General features: G+C 35.9%; 1 protein-coding gene across 2 annotated transcripts; it reads right to left on the bottom strand.

Moving 5' to 3' along the window:
- Positions 1 to 7,231: 7,231 nt before the first annotated feature.
- Positions 7,232 to 15,733, bottom strand: LOC144699941 (transcription factor-like protein). 2 transcript variants are annotated; one of them, XM_078571289.1, is made up of 15 exons: positions 15,441 to 15,733; positions 14,980 to 15,147; positions 14,190 to 14,258; positions 13,095 to 13,188; positions 12,842 to 12,942; positions 12,629 to 12,674; positions 12,447 to 12,506; positions 12,251 to 12,319; positions 11,911 to 11,994; positions 11,758 to 11,841; positions 8,426 to 8,511; positions 8,062 to 8,152; positions 7,725 to 7,805; positions 7,589 to 7,663; positions 7,232 to 7,512 (listed from the first exon to the last, which is right to left on the bottom strand). In XM_078571289.1, the coding sequence occupies exons 1-15, from the start codon at positions 15,551 to 15,553 to the stop codon at positions 7,378 to 7,380; spliced, it is 1,356 nt and encodes a 451-aa protein (XP_078427415.1). In that variant the 5' UTR covers positions 15,554 to 15,733; the 3' UTR covers positions 7,232 to 7,377. The 2 variants fall into 2 exon arrangements, 1 of the variants encoding a protein (XP_078427415.1); XR_013580647.1 differs by having other exon boundaries at positions 7,303 to 7,512; positions 7,589 to 7,658.
- Positions 15,734 to 21,800: the final 6,067 nt, after the last annotated feature.

Raw genomic sequence — 21,800 nt, 5'->3', positions numbered from 1 at the left:
ACTCTCAATTTTTTGCCTTCATCTAATGATATATACTCTATTATTGTTCATTTATTGGTGTATTGAACTATTCATTTACTTACGCATTGAGTTTAAAGTATTATTTCTTATGGACAATTAATTACATTCGGCTATCCAAGGTTTATGATCTTATTAACATCCTTGGTGAATAAAAATCATGATGATGGTGATGGTAAAATCTTTCATTTTTTCATGTCGCAGTTTAGTTGTCCAACACCCACTACCGGCGAAGAAGATGGAAGAAAACCCCAAGCTAGATGCAAGACTCCTCTAGCATTATTGTGTAAGACTAATCTGCCATCCAGTGTCAAGACTACTCTATAAATATTGTGTCTTGGATGATTATTAACTCCTCTTTCTCACAGATTTGGATCTGTATTTTTGAAATTTAAATGAGGCGTGACCCTCATATCTCTTTTCCTTTTCTACTTATGCTTTTTGATTAGCAACGGTGACAATCTGAACCCGGTAGTTGGGGCAGTGGAAGAATGATAGAAGAAGAGGATGAATACGTGGAAGATCATGGAATTAGTCATGGAGATTGAACTCACGTCGAGACCAACCATCTCGCACAATGCTGCCATCCGGTAATGAGAGCATAAAAAAATTTAAATTTATGAAATGAGAACCATACTACCCTATCTAATGAATGGTGGGCCTATACGTGGTGATTATAAACTCTCCACTTTTCAGCTATTATGTATCTTTTTTTTGAAAAGTATGTTTTATTGATTTCAGATGGTCATTTTGGATTCTAGCAAGGATGACATACGACCTTGCACTCGGCAGAATTTGACAAAATCACCAAGCGACGTCGAGTTCAAAAATCTTCAAACACTTCAAGAAGAATGAAACAAAATTTCTGTAATTCTCGTGATATCTCTACTTTTTTATTTTACTTGAATTATATTTTCTTGGAATAAATATATCCATTGATCATCGTCTAAATTTCACAACTCTTTTTGGATGTGATATTTTTTCATGTTATTTCCTTTTGTAAAGGTTTTTCATGTGTTCTCCCAGACCTATAAAACTTCCCTTCGAATCAGTATTTTTCATGTGTCAATGTTTTTATGTGCAGATACAAAGACCTGCCTTTCCTTGGGAATTTTATATGTATCGCCGGCTTGATATGAAGATACCAAATGTTGAAGTATGTAATTTTTCTTTAGATCAACTCTTATGAGCTTAAAGAAGTTAGAGCTTTAATTTAGGAAAGATTACTTGTTTATTCAGAGATCAAGCTTCGGAACTGCTCATGGAATCTATGTTTACTCTGTCTGGAGTGTACTCGTGACTAACTACTTATCTCATGGAGCCCTTAAGGTAAATTGGGGACTTGACATGTAATATTTATTAGAAAGGCTACAGAGTTTACATTTACTCCTGACTTTATCGGTTCATCATGATTTGTTTTTGTAGGATGTTTTTGTATCCTATTTAGTGTTGCAAAAACATATGGAGGATTCTAGCAACATTGATTCTAGTTCTTGTGGTTTATGTGATTATTTGTTCATTGTCTTGAGTCAACCTTTTTTCATTCTTCTCTTATCGATGATTTAATCGAGAGGGCTTCCACTGCCTGATCCCGATGATTATTATTCAATCTTTCACTGAATTGTATTCTTTCCCAACAATGAACAAATTCTTTCTTTTCGATGATTCATATTCTTTTTCCACTGGATTCTACTCATGTTCAATGACTGTGATTCTTTCATCTCATCATTTTTAACTGAATTGGCGATGACTCAAATTATTTTTGTTCACAGATTTGACGTTAATTTCTCAGGAAAAACTTTGATTTGATCAATTTTACAAGAGTTTCTCTCTCAATTAAATACCTTAAATGGGAACAACGCTATTGTATCGGTTCTTTAATCAAGAACGATCAATGGATTGGTTCTTTTCAGTTCTTTTCTAATTTTAATCTCCAGGGATTAATCTGTGGCTTGATTTTTACCTTTAATGTTATGAAACTGATTTTCTCTAATTTGTAGTCTCTTCCTCCGTGGAAATATTGATGGTCGCTCTCCGGCGTAGAGGTTTTGGTTTGTGGTGGGATGACTTGAGACGACAAGGTCAGAGTCTTATATTTAAGTATCATAGATCTTGGGACATTAGACATTTTTATAGGCTAATTTTTCATGCTTTCAGAATAAAAATGTGCCAAAAACAGCACAAAAAATCTCTTTTCAAATGAAAATCCAAACTCGATATGTCCCTTTGAAAGCTACCCACTTCATCAGGTCTTTAAGATTTCATACCCCATTTATTAATATTTCTTGTGGTTTGTTTCCTTCATCTGGTCATTAGTCCTTCATATTGTCTGCCTCGTTTTAATTTTTGGATCCCATTTTCAGAGATTTTTACAGATGATAAGGGTGATCCAAGGATCGATGATCGTCGCCTCCAGCATCCAGATTATTCTGGGTTACAGCCAGCGATGGGGCATCTGCATTAGATTCTTTAGCCCTCTTGGGATGGCCTCACTTACCTTAAAGGAGAATCGATTATGCTTTTTTTAATAAGAGCTCACATTCCAGGAATTTTACTATGTATTAGATTATTATGTTTCCTAATACAGGAATTTTACTTTAGCCATCTTGAGGATAATTTTTTGTATGATATACAATGGTGGTCTTGTAATGCCACCTCACACGTGGATGCATGTATTTCTTCATGTTAAAATACAGTATGCCTAAATAACACATAAATGAAAATTATTCAAATCCAACAACAGTATATCTGATCGTGGAATTCCTTGAGAATAGACATCACTTAATAACTAGAAAAGGACTTTTGAAGCATTTTTCATTTTTATTCCATTGGCCTTTAACCAAATTGCAAGGATCAAGGCTCTGATTCTATGCCTCAACATGTCAATTTAAAATTTTAAGTCAATCTGATCGAGATACCCAACAATTGATACAAGATAGCAGGGATTCATAAACATGAAGTCATGAACATATGACAACCATAATATTATCACGTAGACAATACATGCCCATTAAAAACTTGTTATTAGGATCATTTGAATTACTTATATTATTTACTTAATGTTAATGTTACTCAACATCCATTCTTAGTAACAAAAAAATACTACAAAATTTTTTTCCCCAGAGAATTAGTATGAATTATGCAAATTCAGAGCAATTTTGTAGCAGTTTGTATGGATTTTAATAATTGTGCAAATTTTGTGAAAATTTTGACGCATTGTGAGAATTTTTCTATTTGTGCAAATTTTATTCGGATTGTGAGAATTGTTCTAATTGTGTGATTTTTTTTGGATTGTGAGAATTTGTGCAAATTTTACGACATGTGTGAATTTAATTGCGTGAATTTTGTTCGGATTGTGCGAATTATTCAAACATCTGCTATAATTTTTGCACAAAAAGAGAACAGAACAATGAACAAGGCTCTGTGCAGTTCTTTTGTGCGAATTTTTTGTTTGTTTTAAATAAACAGAACGGAACATCAATGTCTACATACATTCACGAGATGTCCTTGGTGTCTCAGATCAGTGGATCACTTGTACAACCATGACATGAATCAACCTGATTGACGTTTAAATATAATACCATTCATGGATTCATACAGATCAATTCAGTGAACTCTTTCTCCAAAGAGCACCCACTATATGTCCTTAGTGTCGCCACACTAATAGCCATAGGATCAGCTAATGCTATTCTATCCGGATAATTCGATGTCCATCTCAACTACCCATCGAATAGGAATATTTAGAATACATGTTTAAAGACTAGTGATCACTGTATTATGATCTCATCATAATTCACTATTTATGTATTCATGGACTTTATTATAAACATCACACTGCAATAATAATGAACATAATATTTTATTCAATGAACTTAAATAAACATGGTAGTGTGATTGACTTGACAGCCACATAATATCCATCATCCATATCCATCCTTATTAGGTTAGCTGGTTTCCACTCATGAGTCTAGAATTATCGTTAGGTAGAATCCTCGTCGTGAACAAGAAGTGGTCATTTCATAAAGTCCAAAGCACAGAATTACCTTCCCTTGAGAAATTTAAAGCCAAAATTTGAAACCAAACATATATGCATTATCTCATTACCCCAGTACCTATTTTCATTTTCCTATATACGGATTACCAATTTAGGAAACCGTCATTATTTTACTTCCATACTAATGGCATGCCTCACTCTAAAGTATGTTTGTCTTATCATATTGTGATACCCATGTTATTTCCCTTCCTATTTTCACTCTTTGCCTTCTCAACCTCATTAATCCATCTTTTCTTTTTTCTTTTTCATTACATTCTCATTATAAATATTTTTTCCTTTCACTTTGGCCATTATTGTTTTATGTGAATCCATACGCATCAAACATATGGATTCACTTTGGCCATTACATTTCCTATCTATCATTGGATACCAAATCCACGAGACATGGGACATTTGTGGCAACATTTAATGTTGATGGGACTTTAACTCTATATGAAACAAGAAAAAATTAAAAATAAAATGGGAGATTTTGTTTTAGATTTAACTTGTTTTGTATTTATCATATGTTTATCTTATGCTTCACCATTATTTTTCCTTTTACAATGTGAATCCATGTCCTTCTATCCAGTCTTTTGAGAATTTTTCTTGAGCACCTTCTTTATGTCTTTTCTACCTCCCTTCTCTTGTCTATAATCTTGGGAGTTGGATATCAGATGTAATAGTTTATTTTTTGTCCACATTCACATACACTTTTTATCCACCTTATTAACTTTCTGTTGGGCCATAGTACCCTCCTCGTCTGTCTTTTACCTATATTTATCATGTTTGTTTTTCCTCATCAGACAATTTATTTTATTTGGTACACATTTGACATTCTATGCTAATATGGTAGGATAATAATGATTTATTCTAACTTTGTAGCAGGAGCAAAGCTAATGGGAATTTGAAGACTTTGAGAAGATACAGATAGTAAGAGAGAGACTTTGCTAGTGAGAGATATGACAGTCACTTTTTTTAAGAAAATGTAATATTTTTAAGATGATAGTATCATTATTGTTGAGAAGTAAGCTTCGCTCTGCAAGAATTTCACCTCTTTCCAATAATATAAGGGATTTTTTCATGGTTGATTTAGTATTTCATGGGGATATCCACACTTAGAGGATAAATTAGTATTTTTAACTTTACACTGGTTTTATTTTAGAATGGACGGAAGACTTAAGAAGAGCATAAAGCATATTGATTAGGGAGTATAAATAAATTAGTTTGGGGATGTTGATAACATAATAAATGCACCCATAATTCCTTACGTTTAATGTGAGTTATAATGGTATACCTAGATTATTTGAATATTTTTAAATTTCTTATAGATATTTTTATGCATATTTTGACATTTTAAAATAATCCTGCTTGACTTATACGTCAAGTAGGTTTATTATTACGAATATTTTGTAGTTTCATATGTGCAGTATTGTACAGGAATTCAATTGGATGATTTTGAAAACTACTTCTTTTGGATAATGGGCCACACTGCAGCATTTTCAGCTGCGACCTTCAACAGAGTAATTAGAGGGGCATGTCCTGGATCCCTCCACCAATCCCTCTAGCTTCTATACTGAAGAAGAGTAAAAAATTCAAGTGATGGTGCAATAAATCAATCAGAAACGAATAAGAAATCGCATGGAGAGAAATAGGAAAATGGTATAAGGACATTTAGTAATCATGCCTGTGCATTCAAAAAAAATATATGAGATTTAATAGTTTAACCGTTTATTCATCTTTGTATTATTATATTTAACATTTTCTTACATTTAAAATATTAAACAAAATTATGAAAGCCTATATAATTTATTTTTGACATATTTCTTTCCCTTCTGCTCAAATATTATCTTAGAAACTTGTACAAAAATGTATATCCAGTTATGCTATTTTTTGTATTTTACTTCTAATCATTTCTCTCATTTCTATGGTTAAAAAAATTCTGAAATTGAATTTCTGCCTCACCATGGATCGCCCCCATTACTTATCCTACATTAAATAGTAAGAATTTAAGTAAACATCATTATAAATATTGTCGATTATGTCTAAATTTAAATAAGGACATTAAACCCTGAAATTTGGACTTGTCAATAAAAAACCAAGGATGTGTGAAAAAACTTAGGTTTACAAGGCCAAGGTTGTAGGTACCTACAGTCCTTTAGGTCGTCCATAAATGAGGATCCGGGGAAAGAGTTCTACGACAAGAAACGTGGGAATCGAGTTGCTCCATAAAGCTGGATAAAAATGGTTGCATTACAACCTTTACTCTCCACCTCACTCCCAAGATAAGAGAACATAAGGTTAATTAATTTTACATTCATAACATAGAAATAAATAAAATATTAACCCCCACCCTCTTTGGAGAAAACCTACATGTGCACCCAAAGCATAACTGGATTCATATGCAGATCCCAATGGTGAAGGTTTGACGATGGTCTATTTTTTTCAAGTGTGAACCGATGAATAATATTCTCCAAACAATTATACTGAGTGATTTGACACTACATTTTAAGATTGGAATTGGTAAATCCAATCTTTTTTTGGTATATTAATGTTAAGATAGACATTAGCCTCAGGGAATAATCAGTTCCTCTTTTTTATATAGGAGTGCTGCCATACCTCATTGATGGTGCATTTGAATTCACTCATAATTGCGACATTGTTACATGCTAATTAGAATGCATCCACCCAGTTTGAGAATTTATTTGCTCATGATTCCCATGAGGGATTAGTTCAATCGCAATAAATTCATCTTGGAGAAGGAAATACTAAGCTTCTAAATCGCATCCCAGTGTAATAAATCATATTCATTAGACATAAGATACAACCATATTTATTAGGCATAAGACTATTAAAAAACATTTGCCCTGACATAGAATAAACCAGAGGAAGTTTTGTGGATTGCAAAACGCAATTGTGCATTTGATAAGATATTGCCGGGTTTATAACTTCTGCAAAGTCATTCAATATATACGACTATTGAACATTTGGGGTGCAGATGATTTGTCCATTCCACTGATATCAATACTGTGGAGTAATTTTTCCCATTGATTGGAAATTCGTCCAGACTGTACAACGTCCTAAAGAGATTCTTCTGAAATCTAGATAAGAACAAAATCACAAGCATATTTTACCAAAAACAAGAATTTAGAATTTAGACAATTGGAGCCCAGACTTTTGAGAGATTATCGCTTTCTGAAGTGGCCATTAATAAGAAGTAATAACATATTTGTCGGAAAAAAGACTCTCGAGTATAAAAGTAAGGCAAGTTGAGCTATTTCAAGGCACCTGCACAGGCTCTCAAACACAAAAAAATTTCGTTGGCTTGGTTATCTCTGGCGCCGAAGGAAATCACGCATGTCCTGGTGAGCCTCCCCACGCACAATAACACACATCTTCTTTGAATCTTCCCATAACAGCCCACCGATCTCCCTTCCAAAGTCACAAGCCGCATCAAATACCTCCTGCAACGCACCAGGCTCATTAAAAAAATGTAAAAAGGAAAGTCAAACAGAAATTCGTCATGAATGTCCTATTTACCTTGGAAGGAAAATCATCGTAAATATACGCAGGCACCATCTCCACCCTGTTTCTATCCGTTTCCCATAATCTGAGCTGCAGTTTAAGTATTTTCAAAATGATATTCATGCATAGAGAGATGTCGATCTGTAAGAACCTGATCTGTAACATTCTCTGGTACTGAAGGTGTCTTCTCCGCCACACGGGGATGGGCATTCTGCTGGAGGAACGAAATTATCTGAAGGAATGGCAGGTATAAATTAAAAAAAAAATCATGAAATTTACTATGAAGAATTGCATAATCAAATGAAGGCTCAGTGTTGTGGAAGTGGAAGCAAGAGAGAACAGCAAGATACAATGGTGTGCAGATAACAGATTCTAGATTTGTAATTGTAAGCAAATTATGACAAATGGAACGTGAAACATAACAGACTAGAGAGGGAAAAGGAGCGAAAAGGCAAAACAAAAAAGAATCTTCTTGTTTTTGTGCTCGCCTGTTCGCCAGTGATCCCATTCTCAAACGCATTATACAGGCTCTCCTTCGTTATAGCTCCAACAATGAGATTCGGTAGTTGATACTCCACCCTAAGATAAAGGAAAGAAAAACAGAAAATAAAGCATTATGTCCAGAAACAAAAACCCAATTAAGAAAGCCTTCAGCTTTGAATGTACATAAGACATAAGTAATGTGACAACAAAAGTCAATAGTAAGGTGCTGAAGTGACACAAAATATGGCACTCGATTGCAGATTTAGGCAATTATAAGCACTTTGTCTTCAGGTAGGATGAATTGAGGGAAAGAGCAGAATACATTTCTTCGAGAAATATGCATCAAGCATAAATTCCCAGGTAGAATACCTCGCGAATAGGCGCAGGATCTCACTATGTAATTTAGAAGTCGAGTAAGCATACAGCCGGAAGTTTGTCTCCACAACCACAAATCCCTGAAAAGAAACATAGAGATGAAGATCTAAGAGGTTGGAAATTTCAGGTGGAGGAACAATGGTCATACGTCTAATTCTTATCAAGATCTTATGCAATCCAGGTACTGAGAAAACTTCCAAATCAGGCAATATGATAATAAAAAAATATTAGAGCTTGAAATCTAGTGTCTAAAGGAAGCAAATCTAGATGAGAGCAGGAGATAGAAATGAGATCTCACAAGAGATCTCCTTTCTTTTGATCGCACTGGACCGACTCCAGTAACTTCTTGAAAATAATCCCCTTTCTCTCCCGCTTGGTTTATTTAGGTTTTACCCACACGTGCAAGTAAATTCATACGTCTATCTATTGATGCCCTTCCTCATGAGACTCCTTTGATACTCTCCCCTCTCCGAGACAAAGCTTCTCCACAAGCGGGAAATTGGGTAAGCTTTAGTGAAGAAAGCCAGCTTTTGGAAGGGTGATAACCAAGACCATATGACCAGCACCTCTGGCCCTGCAGATGTCAAGAGTGCTTGAAGAAAGTAATGGTGATAACCTGTGATTCCCATTCAGAAGTTAGAATGACGGAAGCCATCGGGCAGTATTAGTGCTGCCTCAGGCTTTTTTGAGTTGTGATGCATGGAAAACTGGATGAATGGTTGGATGGGTTGGGATGTTTAGTTGGTAAGCTACAGAGGCAATTTTGTGAACGACTTACACGGGCAAAAATATTTAGGAACCAATTTTTCAAACGTTCTTGTGGTGAGAGATTCCATACATAAGGGTGAACTTTCCAGTAAACCATAACCCCTTCTCGTTACTGTTCATCACTTCAATGTTTGTCTGCTTGAGCTTTCATTTGAGATTGAGCTTTGCTTCAACGCATTATCAGCACAGTCAACATCAAATCTCAGTCAGATTAAAAGTTCCCTGCCTATGGACTTTGTCATCAATGGAGTAAAAAATGGATGGAGGTGAGTCATATCTGAGTACTGGTGGAGATTCCCGGCCATTAGCAGCTCTAAAAGGAGTCCCAATTGCAGAATCTTAGGTGTTGTTGTAATCTGCCCAGTGTATCTATTTTTTCCATTGTTTTGGGTTTTCGGATGTAAAATACTTGAAATAACATCCTAATCCTCCATTAGTAACTTCTGCTTGTCCATCCGTTTCCGAGTGGTATGATGACCCAAACCTAAGTTGATTTCCTTGTGAGCAAGGTAATTCCTTCCAGAACTGACTGGTGAAGAGGCTTCCACTGACTGAAATAATGATGTTAGGAATGCCATGTAACTTCACACTTCGTAAATAATTCTGCAATGGATTTGGCTTAAAATGAATGTTTAACCAATTTTTCATTGAAATAGAATTGCAAATTCACTCTTTGCCTTCCGATCCGGATAAAGCGTCAGCAACCGCATTTTTCTTGCCAGACATGTAATGTATTTCAGAGTTGAAACCAACTCATCAAGCCACTTATAGATATGTAGGGGAATAACCTTCTGTTCTAACAAAAACTGCAAACTGAACTGATCTAAAAAGATGAATTTTTCTTCGAACACAATATAGTGTTTCCACCTTTGAACTGTCCATGCCACAACGTTTTCTCTCATGCCAATTTAAATCTTGTTCTTGGTGATAATACTCGACTGAAATAGGCAATGGTTGTGATTTTTGGAGGAACACAGCTCCCACTGCCACACTGCAGGCATCTGTCTCAATTGTAAACCGAAGAGAGAAGTCACGTAAGCATAAAATTGGCAGACAATAGTGGTTATTTCAAAGCAAAAAATACTTTTTCTGCTTCATCATCCCACTTGAAGGAACTCTTTTTCAGTAAAACTATTCGCAGATGTGACATAGAAGCATACTGTGAAACAAATCGTCTTAACTATTCTGACAATATCATGTTAAACCCAGAAATCCTCTTAACTGTTGAAGTGTAGTTGGTTTCTTCCACTGTAATAGCCTCAATTTTGGAGGTGTCGGACAAAACTTCTTGTGCTATACAGTGACCCAGATATTCAATATGCCTACGTCCCAACAGATTTTTTTTTGAATTAATATGAAGTTGATGCTCGGAGAGAAGTTCAAAGACAATGGCCAGATGTTGCTCATGTCGTATATCTTGACTGTAAATCGGTATATCATGTCGTATATATTTTTTTGAACTACTATCAGAATATAGAGTTCATCTAAAGGGCATTTGACAGTCGAAAGGGCATTACAGTGAACTTAAAATGGCCCTGGTATGCATTAAATGATGTTTTATGAACATCTTTTTGGTACATCTTCACCTGATAGTAACCTGAGGGAAGATCCATTTCGAAAAATATGGACATTCTGTTCAATGCTTACAATAGTTCATCTACAATAAGAATGGAAAAATGGATTGGTATAGTAAGCTTATTGAGGGCCCAAAATAACTTGATCAACGAAACCCACCATCTTTATGTTTTACTTGTAGGGCTAGGCTGGAGACACAGTTATTTGATAGTTGAACGATGTTTAGATCTAGGATCTCTTAGGTGAGATTTTCCACCACATTCTTATGAAGACGGGACTATATATATGGACGAATATTGACAGGCTTGGGAGCAACTATAAGATGGAATTGATTATCGCAATCTCGATGTGGCGGCAGGGTTGTAGGTTTTTCAAATACATTTGGGTAAGTGGTCTTGATCCATTCTGAGCAAGATGACAGAGAGAGAATATACCTTTGCTTGCGCTGTTATTTGATAATGGCTGACGTTTTATGCTTCTCTGATAGAAAAAAATCCATTAGTGGTGATCCAGTTCCTTGACATAAGAAGAAAACTTGATGTTGCTTAATTCAGGTCAGCATAGATGGTATGGATGTTGTTCTATCTTACAATCTCGATCATCAAGTGCTTGTAGTCGAAATGGGACCAATACAAATAATGGATCCTTTTTTACTTTATCTCAAACATAAATCATCATACATCTTGGACACAAATTTACCGAAAAGGGCGTATTACCCTCAAGAGATAGGTGCGTCAGAATGTGTTAATGCTTTAACTAGTCGGGAACGAATAAAATGATGTGAGAGTCTTGAGCCAGGAGATTCAATCTTATTTTGGATGATGAAGAAACAATAGAGTGCCCATTTCCACCATTTAATATCTTTTTGGCATTTATATCTGTTGTAGCACTAGCATAAAAAACATATTCTCGAAAGGGATGCAGGGAGATAAAAGTCTGAAAATGTAACATCAATGCTCCAAGCGGCTTTTAGAAGGACAAACCTCTTTACGTGATGAAGAATCAGACAAGCTCATTGAAAGGTTAGCCACCAGCTTGGTGGGTATAAACCAATTCTCTTTTCTCCCCTGCAAAAAATGAAGAAATTTCAGCAGGATGTGAAGAAGTGCACACAAATAAAAAAGGATTGCGTTCACCTGTTGGAGCTTAACCAATCCCAAAGCCGCCAAGTCATTGATAGCAGATCTTTGAACATCATTCAGAGTATTCAGACTATACGCCTAGAAACAGAGAAAATTTTCATGTGTAAAAGAACCTTTAAAATGAGCACTTGAAAGCCTATTCAGCCTGCAAACTTTACAAAAAAGATGGAAAATAAAAGGAGAAAGATGCAACAAATAAAACAAGAGGCCCCATACATTTACACGAAGCATGCAAAACCAAACTTTACAGATGAAGTCAAGGGGTGGGGGAGGAAGAACGAAAGTAATTCAACCTGAGGCCATTATTATAACGTTATAATTTAAGCCGACTTACTTTGCCCAGAGCATGAAAGCTCAGCTCGAGAAGAAATGATATCAGTTCAGCAGGATCTACACCATGACCCTATAAACATAGAAAGAAAAATACACAAGATCTGAATCATCATATCCAGATCGATCCTTAAAATGGAGGAAACCAAGCAAGACAGAACGAGTAAACTAAAAAAATTTATTCCAAAATAATTACAGACCTCAGAACTGGAAATATATTCTCTGATGATGTACCACAACTGTGCACTAGTATCCATCAACTGTATAGCATGCCAATTAAACAGGAAAGGTATGAGCCTGCCTCAGCATCGTCAAGGAAATTGGAGGGGAAGCAGAAAAAAAAGGATTAAAAAATGATGCTGACAAAAAGTATAACACAAACCAAGAACTGGAAGCCATTTTCAGTCAGCTTTGGAGGTTCATTCTCCCTGAAAGGAAATTTGATGTCCTTTTATCAAATCAGGTTCATGTGTGAACACAAATGATCATACTTTTCTAGAAAATTTCTTTAAAAAATCAAGAATTTCAGATATTAGAGAGCATGATCTACTATAACAACAGAGAAATATTTGAAAGAATCAAAAGGATAGGGAACCTTGCACTTAAAAGACCTCTCTGGAAAACTTTTATCATTGAGGGGTTGAAGCCAGTCAACCGCTCCACTTGACCAGAATTGATAAGTTGTAACAAGAAACACTGTTAAGGAAAATGAAAGGGATGTTTGACTATTTGGTGCCTGATGGAAAATACGAACTGTAAATCATGAGCAACACAATAATCTAAGCTAATAATTTAAGCAACAATAGAATTATAAAGCTGAACAGGTACATAAAGTCAAAAGGAACTACCTCCCACTGCTCTACAGCATAAGCGTCAAGTTCCTCCAATGTTGGCAGCCTAACTGTAATACTGGAAGGCATCGGCTCCCGAGGAAGGTTTCCACTGTTTTTGTAAGAGCAATATAAAATCTCAGTACCAGAATTGAAAGATCCAAATGGAAGAAAACGCCAATAAATCTATGACAAAAAAATCTGTAAAAGCAAAGACGGTAAAATTTTCTGCACAGCTGTCTCCTACTGGAACAATTGGAGAGAGCCAATTCTCAAGTCCTTGATTTAAAGAGATCAAGTATGAAATTTATAGAAAACAGTATCCACTAATGGGGAGTAGTCTAAAATCCAAGTTCGAGTACGAAGAGTATGGTGCTGAATATGTTTTAACCAATTTGTAAAGGACGATAATTTAAAATAATACGCACAACCACAATGGCATGCACAGGAAACGCAGAAAAGACGCTTGAGTAACCATGGAGATGGAGTTTGACACTTTGATAACAAACAAAGAGGGAAACCACTTTTAGGAGTGACATAAATCTTTTGAAAGTAGCTACTTTGAAACAACAAACATTTAGCTGTATGAAAACTACAAAACAAGCCTTCAGATTCTCAACTTGTGAAATATTCAGTATTTTTTATCTTTTTTCATGATACCTGAATGTTTCTATCTTGGTATTTTTTATCAAAGTATTTAAAACCTCGCTTTTTTGTAAATCTAGCGATTCAAGAATCTCATATTGGGCCAAAATGTCTTTGGCCCATCTGGACCCCTTTATGTACCTACACATATTACGGTTTTCATAATGAATGTGATTGATAAGTACTTTTCTAGCTATTTCCATCGCCAGGTAAGGCTTCCAAGGGTCAACAGCGGAGCCAACCAATACCCAAAATCATCAACAAAGACCTTAACTCCGCTTCACTCTGATAATTATAAATCAAATATTATAGACAAGTCATTCCATATGATGATGAGCATTTCAAATGTTTTAGTGTCTCATTTTTCTTTTTATGGAAGCATACATATACCAAAGTGTCTGAAATTTTATGAGGTCCTTCAGGTCCTAAGTGAAGTATTTCGCAAATCGTATTATCAGAAAAGCCTACCCGTGAACCAGATATCTTCGAAGGTTTTCCTGAAACGTTGGGTTTAGCTTGTAGCTACCCTCGTTCTTCCTGAATAAAAAAATAAACGAAACACATGAAGTATAGAGTTTTCGATCTAGATTATAATTGGAAAAGATGAAAAATGTTCAGATGAAAAGAAATCTTATCCAGAATTTTTTATAGTCTACGGGTCACAAAATATAACTGAAACTCGTGGTACCAAAAATTATAAAAATGAATGAATGAAGAGTGCATGTACTCCATCCTATAGTTCATATATTTGGAAAAATAAACACATGCACAACTAGATATACCATTAAGAATAAGTCAAGTTGGAAAGCTTAATGCAATTGGCATGCATCTAAAGCATGGGGATGGGGCCCCAAAATCTTTTACGGAAAGTCAATTATCTGATAGAAGAAATAAGTATGATAATTGTGGGACTATTTCAGATTGCGTAACCTGGTAGATGTAAACTTGATCATCAGAATTGGAGAAAAGTCGACATAAAAGTGTCAACTATTAAAGACTTTCTGCTAACTTGATTCACGCACTCAAGAAAATTTTCAAAGGCAATTAGAGAACTCTTAAGATACTTTTTTTCCAAAGTGTTACTCACTCAAATTGAACTCCTTACAAAAAATGAGATAGAGATCTATCACGGTTGCGAGACTTCATATCATTCAAGCACCCGTTGCCCTCCGACGCAAGGTAGGAATATTTAAAGTTTCAAACCTTTTCGTTAATGAGTAAAAACATAATTTTGAAATGATCATGAAGCGTGAAATACCTGTTAATGACTTCGAGGAATATCCTTAGCTTCAGTAATCTGTCTATCGCTACCTTATGCTTGGAAACTCCGTCGGGAACCACCCACTCTTCCATCGATAGAGCTGATATAGGAACATCAATAAAAAGCATTTGAATGACATATTTCTTCGCCAACGGCGGCAATGACCTGAAAAAATTATCTGGTTCAGAATTTTAATCAAAAGACGCAGTCAAAGTATGAAAGATTACAGATTGCCTATAACTGATGGAGATCACAGATAGATATCGGTACTAAGATAGAATCACAAAAAAAACGAATTTTCCTGATATAAGAAAATCAATAAATTAAATGGGAGGACATTTATTCCGCTTCGTCTTTAATTGATGGAAATCACAGATGGATAGCACTAGTAAGGTAGAATCACGAAGACAAAATAATATTAAGTTCATATTAAGTTCCTACTTGGGGGAAAGCTCAACCTTAAGATAGCCTCGCAAATGAGAGTGCTTTCGTAAAGCCTGTCGAGTTTAACCGCTGGAAGAGCGGCCACCATGTCCATGAAATTCCTCGCTATATATTTGACCTGAGGCATTTTCTTCGAGTTCCCAACACCCAATCTGGAGAATAAATGGGAATTTCGCAAGCACTTCTCCTCCCCCTTCCCGGCACAGGCCGGAGACGATCACTTTCCTCTCAAGGAGCACCTTTGAAGCACCGAAAACTCTGTCTGTCTGTGCAGCTTGCAATTGACATACTTTCTCAATAAAACTCTTCAGTTTTCTTTCTCAGGAATAACCTCTTAAGTGGACATATATGGAGGTGTTATAGTAAATCAGTATTCTTTAAATTAGCCAAATAGTGAGATTTATTTAACATCTTTTATGGGATAAAAGCATTCCATTTATTTGGGGATAGTGCTCATCCATTTAGCATGAGTGCCAAATCCAACAATGAATAAGGAAACACTGATAGCTTGGGATCGGCACCCGTCATCCGTCACGTCACGCGTCACCGTGATGGAAACGTGACATATGATGTGATGGTGACGATGATGGTTTTAGGGGTCTGTGATGGTGACAGCGACGGATGACGAAGTGGTCGTGACAATGACGGGGTGCCCATGACACGTGACGTGACGAAACGGCCGTCACGGATGACGGCCCTGACGGACAGAACATATGTATAAAAATCATTATTTTAAATCTTTCCGATGGCTGAGATTTCTCCACATGACATGGCCCGTTCGATTTCCTGGCATTTTGCACAGAAGTCCTTTTTTTTTAGCGCACAAATCGACGCCGCCAATAAATAATTGGAGATATACCCCTCCATTCAAGTAGGTTTTTATTCACGTCACAGCTGATGGTGACGCCGTCACGGTGACGGGGACATGACGGGATGCCCTATGGAGGGACGGTGACAGGAACATGACGGTTTTTTTTGCATATGCTGGGACGCATGATGGGACGGTGACATGACAAAAGTTTCGTCACGTCACCGTCTGTCACGGTTTGTCATCCGTTCCATCACATCCGGGGCGTCACGTCCTGGATGTGGCGTTCCCTACTGATAGCCACCACAAATGATACCCCAGTAACAGGTCCGACCTTAGGTATAGGTTGCTACAGTTCCGATCCTATATGTCATGATATTGGCATCCACCTCCGTCTTGAGGTTTGGATGCCAATGTCAGTTATTGAACCCGGATGCCAGATTTTCACATATCCATTGTATTCTTTCTTATTCTTATTCATTTTAATAATCTCTCTACAAATCCCCTGATCATAGTTTTTTGTTACTTGACATTACGAGCTTTATTAATCTCTTAATGTTTCTCCTTGTCTCTATTCCTCTCTCTTTTTTACTAACAGTGTTAACCTATAAAGCATTGCTCAATTTGTTAATTTTTCTTTGTATATATCTCATTGTTTCTCTTTCCATTGATTTCTCTAAATGTTTCTTGTTTTATTAATAGTATCAGCCTATGAAACATTCCTAACTTTATTACTTTCTCTTAAGCGGATTGTGCTGGTTCATGCAGTTGCATAATTGAATCATGTATTTGTCCTCTCTTGGCAAAACTACATTACTCATGAGATATAAGTCTATCAAAAAAACATAGCATCTTTGTAATGATGTTAGATATAATCTTTTTGCATACACCACAAACACCGATGGGACAAAAATCTATAAAAGAGAGTAGATTGACCACTTTTGGGATGCTTGCAATGTAAGTTGAGCTTCCAGTAAAGATTTTACAAATGAATATTCCATTCATTTACAAGACGGAATCAGTATCTTCAATACCTTAACAGGCTAAAAAGAAGCATTTTGAGAAACCATTATGTCCTTGAACCCCATTCGTACTATGGGAGAAGGCAATATCTTTTATCTCAACTTGAGTTGACATTATTCTGAGGATGAGATTTTCACAGACTGTCGCTAGGCATGGGATAGTGGATAATATATCCTTGAATGTCACCCTCAGTTGGGAGGTAAGAAGAGTACAGAACTAGTTGAATTGTGCCTCTTGTAACTTATTTCAATATTGGCTAGATGCCTTGAGTAGAGGAGTATTATTATGGGGTGATCAATATAGAATTAACTCATGAAATAAGCATGTGTTAGATCTCCCTCCTGAAGCGGCTGAATAATTAGTATATGGGACTGAAACATGGTAGCTGCTAAGGAGACACTAAATAATTAGTCTATAATTTGGTAATTATTGAAATTTACAAGTGTCTCCTTGTCAAATAATTTTTCATGTGTACACCTCTCTTGTAATTAGCGGCTCAACTAGAGTCACATGATGTTAAAAGTCATTGAATGCATCCAAACAAATTGCCTTGAGGACTTGTCTCCCATCACTTTCTATCACTTCTCTTCTGTAATTAAAATTCCCTACAAGTGACCAAGGAAGATAAAAAACCCAATGATAATCACATATATAGTGTATCGCTCACCCCATAGATTATTGAGATCATGTAAGGATGTTAAGGACTAAATACCTTCAAATGATGTGATGGGTTCCTTTGGAGAGTTAGTATCTTTTCCAAGAGGTATAACAGACACCATCCATTCCAAGCTTTCTTTTTAGGGTTGGATTTTTTTTGGTTGAATTATGTGTTCAATAATCCCAACTATCTCTAATGTGCACTTATTGAATACGGATATGAGATGTGATTGTGTGATAGGTGATAACCCAAAAATAGGGGATCCAATTAAAATCCCTTATCATTGTTAATCATAGTTTATACAATCAATCTATAAAACCCTAACTTAAGATTTATAGTGATAAGTATGGGTATGTCCAAGGGAATCTAGTAAGGCAATTCAATTAGTGATATACTTGAAAGTTTTAACCCTAATTTGGGTTAATTTCATCTTCAATGAAGATCAAATCACCCTAATTAGATGAAGAATTTAGAAAGGAGGGTAGAAGAGATGGGAAGTATAGAAGAAGGAAGGATCTCTAAATTTACTTCTTTGATCCAATAAAAAGGATCAAAGGAGTCAAGTAGAGGGATTAAGAAAAAATTTGTTCTTTGTTTGTCTTGGTGATACTGTAGTCTAACCTAACTAACTACTTTCTCATAATAATATTTAAATCTTTCCTAGAAATTAAACCTTTTTATTATTTTTTTGTTCTTAATTTTGCAAGTGGAATAGTTAGATCAATTCAATACTCACTCCTCTTAATCCTATTAAGGGTTTGTAGCCAAGCGATTGAGAATTTCAAACCAAGATCAAGAAGAATAAACAAAAATTTCACCAACTGACAATCCCAATTACACTAAATTCAAATACAAATACAATGAAGTAAAAAATACCAAATGCAGTTGATCCAAGCTGGTTCTCCTCTCTGTCTTGCAGCTGTGAAAGAGCCCCTTCCAAAATGACCTCCTCAACTCGAATTTCTGATCTTATACTTAGGTTAAATGGTAAAAACTACCATTTTACCCCCAATAAGTAATTAATTTTTATCCAATGATGTAGGCTTGATTTGAGTGATCCAACATACAGATAGAAAGAGGAGTTTGAGATGAGAAAGCCCATAAATTTTGAGCTCAATCTGACTTCATGATTAAGAGTAATTAATGAAATTTGACCTGAGTCGTTGGATCAATATTTTATTTATTAATTTAAATTTCAAAAAACCTGTGTTTCTTGTCGCTTCCTGATCAGTTGGAAAATTTAAGAGATTTTTTCTGGGTTCTCTCTCTCTCAACGTGCCACGTACTCCGTCCTGGGAATAAGAGAATAAAACATAATATGTGATGATTTGCACTTAACTGTATGGTTATACCGCTGTAACCCAATCATACGTTGCCATGTCACTTCCCGTGCACACATCTTTGTATGCACCGGACTTGCGATGCACTTACTGCCCTCAAAAGATGCCTCTTCCAATCGCATTTAAGCCGTCGTACTCTCTTTTGACGGCCGAGATTGTGCCACATGGCCCCGCTAACTCAAGTTCCTGATATTTTGTGTCAAAGTCGTTGCTTTTATTCGCACGCGCAAACTGACGCCACCCAAAAGTAATTGTAAATATGCCCCTTCGATTCTCTCTCCTCTATATTTCCCTGAAAAAACCATATAAAAATCCATACTAATTTGAAAAGACCCTGGAAATATTTTTATTGGATTTCTACGCCTGCAATGTGCGATCAAGAGCTGTTTTAAGGGTACATTTGCAACCAAATTATCAGGAGAGTCCCTCCTACTTTAGAAATTGATTAAAACTATTATTTTCCTTATAATTAAATCTTTTTTATATTTATATTTTAATTTCTTCTTCTAATAAATTCCCAAAAATTCAATAAAATTGTAGAAAAATCTAGGAAATTCAGTAATTGATCCAAGCCTAAATAAATTTCATAAAATTCATAAATTAACATAAAATTAGGGTAAAATCAGAATTCACTTGGAATAGTAATTAACATGTAAATATATAATAACAACCTTATTCTAAACTCTTTAGAAGATAAAATTGTGCTAATTACTTGAACTAAACACCAAATTTAAGGGGTTATCAAATGGATTAACTATCCTTCTATAATTTAAAAATGTGATTTGTAATCATTAAATTCTACTTGATTGGTGCACCAGCAATTGAGTGTTGTAAATGATGTGGGTGTTTCTAACTGGTAACTATTAGGGTTGTATCAGTGTCAAAGTCATCTACATAGGAGACATCATCATTCTCTGACTCTATGCATGCTAGATTACTAGCATCCACGGGAGAGAAGGAAGAGATGATTGATGGGTAGTCAAAAATTCCCTCTAACAGAATAATTGATGTGATGGCCTTAGGTTGGGCTAACGAGAAAGTGGTCACACAAAAGGGATGTCGTGAGGATGAGGGAGTGTAATGGGGGGTGAGTAGGCATCTGGTTTTGAGGAGGGAACTTAATGGAAGAGGTACCTAATGAAGGGGTCCTAGAAGGGTAGGTAACAGGGTGTGGGATCTTGGAAAGGGAAGGATTAGTGTAAGGTATTCTAGCTTGAATATTCCTAAGCATGATAGAGGATAGTCTAGGAGAGATGCTGTAGGTGGAGATAGTATGGTAGATGAGGTTCTAGGGGGTGGGGGAGATGGTCTAGAGTAGTGGGCTCTAACTAGGAAAATAATACCCTTGGGACCTCTTTGGAATGAGGGTCTTGTGGGAGGTACGTTTGACCTCAAAGTAGGTCAGCTATCATCTCTCGCTTTACATATCTGAGAAACATTCACATCGATTGCATTGAGTAGTGAGAAGGTGTGTGCTGTTTGGATCAGATTAAGGGTAACATTACAATAAGCCCTATCAAATGCTTTGGTGTGTTTCTACTCAGCTCCCTTTATGTCCACTTGTTGATGGAGGTGGGTGGTCGCATGGAGGGAGTGAATGTATGAGAAGCAGTGGATGTCAATGGAGTTGTTATAGTTAGTGTGTTAGGATTTACCAGCTTTAGTTCGGTGTGGGCCTGCTAGCAGTTTTCTATTTTCAGGCCTATGGACGAGTATGTCTAGTCTTCCCTGTGATAGTGCATTTAATACACTACCAATGTAAGTTTTCATACGTTGTGGCTTATGAGTTAATCGTACATTCCATATCTCGTTCAATATTAATTGATAAAATATATATTTATTTAATGTGCATGTAATACTTATAATTGGATTACATGAATACATGAAATGACTAAGTGAACTATGATGAGATCATAATACAGTGATCACTAATATTTAAAAATGTATTCTAACTTTCAAATTTCAAGGATACTCAAGAATGAGATCAAATATACGAATAGAATAGCAACGTCTAACTCCACTCATATGATGAGTATTGCCAATCACATTGCCATTAATGCGGAGATATTAAAGGTAGATGATGGGCGCTCTTTGGGGACTTAGTTCATTGAATTGTTCCATATGAATCCCTGAATGGTATTACACCCATCATCAATTAAGTTGATTCATGTCACAGTTGTATAAGAGGTCCTCATACCTGAGACACTAAAGATGTCTTTGTGGATGGGCGATGACTAAAACCTATGTGTCTCTAATTAGGGTATCCCAGATTCTCCTAGCTTAGATGCAACAACAAGTACATGAAGATGATTATGTGGTCAAGATGAGATAACCCATCCTTAGCATTAGAGGAAATTGGCTCACAAAAGATGATGCAATTAAATGCATGTTCAAGGTAAGGAAAATATTATAGATTTTTTTCTCTAATAATTTTGCCAAGCATCAATACTAACAAGAATGACATATTGGGGTTTGATGATTAAATGTACCCTATGTCACTTGGGAGACTCAAACAAATGAAGGATTATCATACATGGTAATCGAT

This window comes from Wolffia australiana, chromosome 2 (genome assembly GCF_029677425.1).
Source record: "Wolffia australiana isolate 7733 chromosome 2, ASM2967742v1".
Taxonomy (NCBI): Eukaryota; Viridiplantae; Streptophyta; class Magnoliopsida; order Alismatales; family Araceae; genus Wolffia; species Wolffia australiana.
The sequence above is the reverse complement of the archived record's forward strand: the minus strand, read 5'-3'. Positions and strand labels throughout refer to the sequence as shown.